This window comes from Archocentrus centrarchus, chromosome 20, assembly GCF_007364275.1.
Source record: "Archocentrus centrarchus isolate MPI-CPG fArcCen1 chromosome 20, fArcCen1, whole genome shotgun sequence".
Taxonomy (NCBI): Eukaryota; Metazoa; Chordata; class Actinopteri; order Cichliformes; family Cichlidae; genus Archocentrus; species Archocentrus centrarchus.
The window spans coordinates 702,955-706,415 of record NC_044365.1 but is presented as its reverse complement, the minus strand read 5'-3'; the positions used below and the strand labels follow the sequence as shown (position 1 = coordinate 706,415).

The window sequence follows — 3,461 nt, the reverse complement described above, 5'->3', positions numbered from 1 at the left end:
AAAGTAGGTGAAGATTACACTGAAATATGTTGTTATCCAGATAGATTGAGCTATACAGATTTAACAGCTAACAGACAGCAAAACACGACTGTGCTCCGAAACAGGAACAGGAAGTGATACAATACCGCAGTGAGAGCCAACACCAAGCTATTTATCTATGTATCTATATCTATGTATCTATATCTATGTATCTATGTATATAAGTACACTGCTCAAAAAAATAAAGGGAACACTTAAACAACACAATATAACTCAAAGTAAATCAAACTTCTGTGAAATCAAACTGTCCACTTAGGAAGCAACACTCAGCCCAACCAGTCGCGGCAGATGACCCCCCCTCCCTGAGCCTGGTTCTGCTGGAGGTTTCTTCCTGTTAAAGGGAGTTTTTCCTTCCCACTGTCGCCAAGTGCTGCTCATAGGGGGTCGTTTTTGACTGGTGGGTTTTCTCTGTATTATTGTAGGGTCTTTACCCACAATAAAAAGCGCCTTGAGGCAACTGTTTGTTGTGATTTGGCGCAATATAAATAAAATTGAATTGAATTGACAATCAGTTTCACATGCTGTTTTGCAAATGGAATAGACAACAGGTGGAAATTATTGGCAATTAGCAAGACACACTTAGTAAAGGAGTAGTTCTGCAGGTAGGGACCACAGACCACTTCTCAGTACCTATGCTTTCTGGCTGATGTTTTGGTCACTTTTGAATGGTGGTGGTGCTTTCACACTCGTGGTAGCATGAGACGGACTCTACAACCCACACAAGTGGCTCAGGTAGTGCAGCTCATCCAGGATGGCACATCAATGCGAGCTGTGGCAAGAAGGTTTGCTGTGTCTGTCAGCGCAGTGTCCAGAGGCTGGAGGCACTACCAGGAGACAGGCCAGTACACCAGGAGACGTGGAGGAGGCTGTAGGAGGGCAACAACCCAGCAGCAGGACCACTACCTCCGCCTTTGTGCAAGAAGGAACAGGAGGAGCACTGCCAGAGCCCTGCAAAATGACCTCCAGCAGGCCACAAATGTACATGCGTCTGCACTAGGGTTTAAGCCCGGGATCCGGGATTCCCGGGAAATGCGATCAGAACCATTTCCCGTTTCCCGGGAAACGTAAGACGGGAAACCGGGAAAAAAGTCGCACACGTCGATTTGTTGTCATACGGTAACATTGATGGGGTGATGAGTCAACAGTACTTACGGTATTGCGGTAACTCAGCAGAAGCGAGGCGCATACAGGCAATGATGTCTACGAACAGTTTTGTGTGGGGGCATTTTACAAAAATAGATAATGACAGCGCCAAATGTATGTTGTGTGACCGAGTCGTCAAATGTTCTGGTGGATCAACAAGCGGACTACGCAGACATTTAGAGTCCAAACATGACAAACACGAAGAAAGGCCATCATGTTCAAAACGTGCTAAAATGCTGGATGGCTACTTTAGCCGAGTTAGCAGCAAGTCTCTTGAAGAAATACTAGCGGAGATGGCAGCTTTCGATGGATTCTCCTTTAATAGTATGGCGAAATGTGAGTATCTGAGATCAGCACTCAAGAGGGATGGCTACACTCTCCCAAAGAATCCCACAGAAATCTCCAAGCAGGTTAGAGTGTTTGCGAACGAGGAGAAAATTAAACTGGCCGAAATGTTCCAAGACATGGTGAAGAAAGGGTTGCGTTTTTCGTTGACCATTGACGAATACACTTCTTCCCAACATAAGCGGTACATGAGCATAAATGTGCACGGTGCGCAAACTTACTGGAATTTAGGTGTCATACATGTCCGTGGAACAATGCCAGCAGAAAAAGTGAAAGCATTGGTTGACGATCAGCTTCAATGTTTCAAGCTTGACATGAACCAACACATTGTGTGCTGCACTACGGATGGAGCATCAGTGATGGTGAAGTTTGGGAGACTGGTGCTGCCGGAATTACAGCTGTGCTATGCCCACGCAGTTCACCTGGCTGTCACAGATGTGCTCTACCACCGTGCCACCTCTGATGGAGAGAGCAAAGCAAGTGAAGAAGAGGAGGAGAGCAGTGAAGACTCTGATGACGAGTTAGCTGTGTGCGAGGATGGGTATCGGTCAGTGAGAGAGGACATGTACAGGAGCGTGGAGCGAGTGCGTAAAATTGCGAGGCACTTCCACAAATCCCCAGTCAGCAACGACAAGCTGAGGGAATGTGTCAAACAAGACCAGGGGAAAGAGTTGGCACTCATCTTGGATTGTCGCACCAGATGGAACAGTTTGGCTGACATGCTGGACCGCTACATTGCACTACACAGACCAGTGACGAAGACCCTCGTTGATATCAACAATGCACTAATCATCACCAACGAAGAGCTTGCACTCATTCAGCAACTCAGCTCCTGCTTAAAGCCGGTGAAGATGGGAGTCGAATCGCTTTGTAACCGTGACACCACCCTCGTTAAAGCTGATGGGATTTTCATCTTCATGATTGACCAGTTGACAAAGCAGGACACCCCCCTGAGCCTTGAAATGAGGGATGCGATTGAGAGGAGATTCATGGAACGGAGACAGAAGAACTTGGTATCTTTGTATAGGTGAGCATTATTATTATTATTATTATTATAGTAGTAGTAGTAGTAGTAGTAGTAGTAACGTAGCCTATTAATTTTGTGATCGGAGAATGAGGCCTTGGTCAATCCGCTCATTTTCATTACTATATTTTTTGGCAGGTACCTTCTGGATCCCGGTGTTCTAGGCGCACCAGCACCAAGGCCCACTGAGATTTTCACCATGCCATCAAGACAGATGCTGATACGGACGGCTAAGGGACTTGTGGAGCGTCTTTTCCTCGGCCGTTTCTCCGAAGAGAGCGCGAGCAAGGGTGATGCAGATGCCAGACCTACATCACCGACTGAAGACGTCTCAACTGAAGGGAACCTCAACCTAGCATTGGATCTGCAGCAGGCCATTTCAATGACCACTACGCCGGCGTCAGATGAAATCAAAGAGGGTGACCTCATGAAAGTTCTGACCAAAGAGTTTTCTCTGTTCGAAGCTACAAACAGGAGACCGCCCCACCTGCAGCAGTTGTTTGATGCCCTGCATTCTGTTCAGGCTACATCCGTGGAGGCGGAGAGAGCATTTTCTATCTGTGGCCAATTTGTCACTAAACTCCGAAATCGCTTAAGCGCAGAATCTCTCGATGCTCTCTGCTTCTTAAAAGCACACTTTCAGAAAAAAAAGAAAGCTTCCGAATGTTAAAGTTAAGGAAATATTGACAGAAGGGTTCGTTTAATGCGAAAGCATTACTTTTCATTTCAGGCACGTTCAGCCTCCGTTTCAAGCGTTTTAATACACAGTTGTACTTTTTTCCTCTTTAATTTGTTGTTAATTTTATATTATTATATATTGTTATCTTGCATTATATAGCCTATAATATATGCCTGAACAATAAAGAAATATCTGTTTAACTTCGAGTGTTTCTTTTCCTCGTTTGCAGCC

At 45.6% G+C, this 3,461-nt stretch overlaps 1 protein-coding gene across 1 annotated transcript; it reads left to right on the top strand.

The window, feature by feature from the left end:
* Window positions 1-1,101: 1,101 nt before the first annotated feature.
* LOC115799873 (zinc finger BED domain-containing protein 4-like) lies at window positions 1,102-3,221 on the top strand. The gene is made up of 2 exons (XM_030757174.1): window positions 1,102-2,554; window positions 2,690-3,221. The coding sequence occupies exons 1-2, from the start codon at window positions 1,173-1,175 to the stop codon at window positions 3,219-3,221; spliced, it is 1,914 nt and encodes a 637-aa protein (XP_030613034.1). The 5' UTR covers window positions 1,102-1,172.
* The last annotated feature ends 240 nt before the right edge of the window (window positions 3,222-3,461 follow it).

Excerpts from the sequence above, each read along its gene's own strand:
- LOC115799873 (XM_030757174.1), top strand. The coding sequence starts at position 1,173 with ATGAGTCAACAGTACTTACGGTATTGCGGTAACTCAGCAGAAGCGAGG. Across the intron at positions 2,555-2,689 it reads AACTTGGTATCTTTGTATAG|GTACCTTCTGGATCCCGGTG; the intron begins GTGAGCATTATT and ends ATTTTTTGGCAG.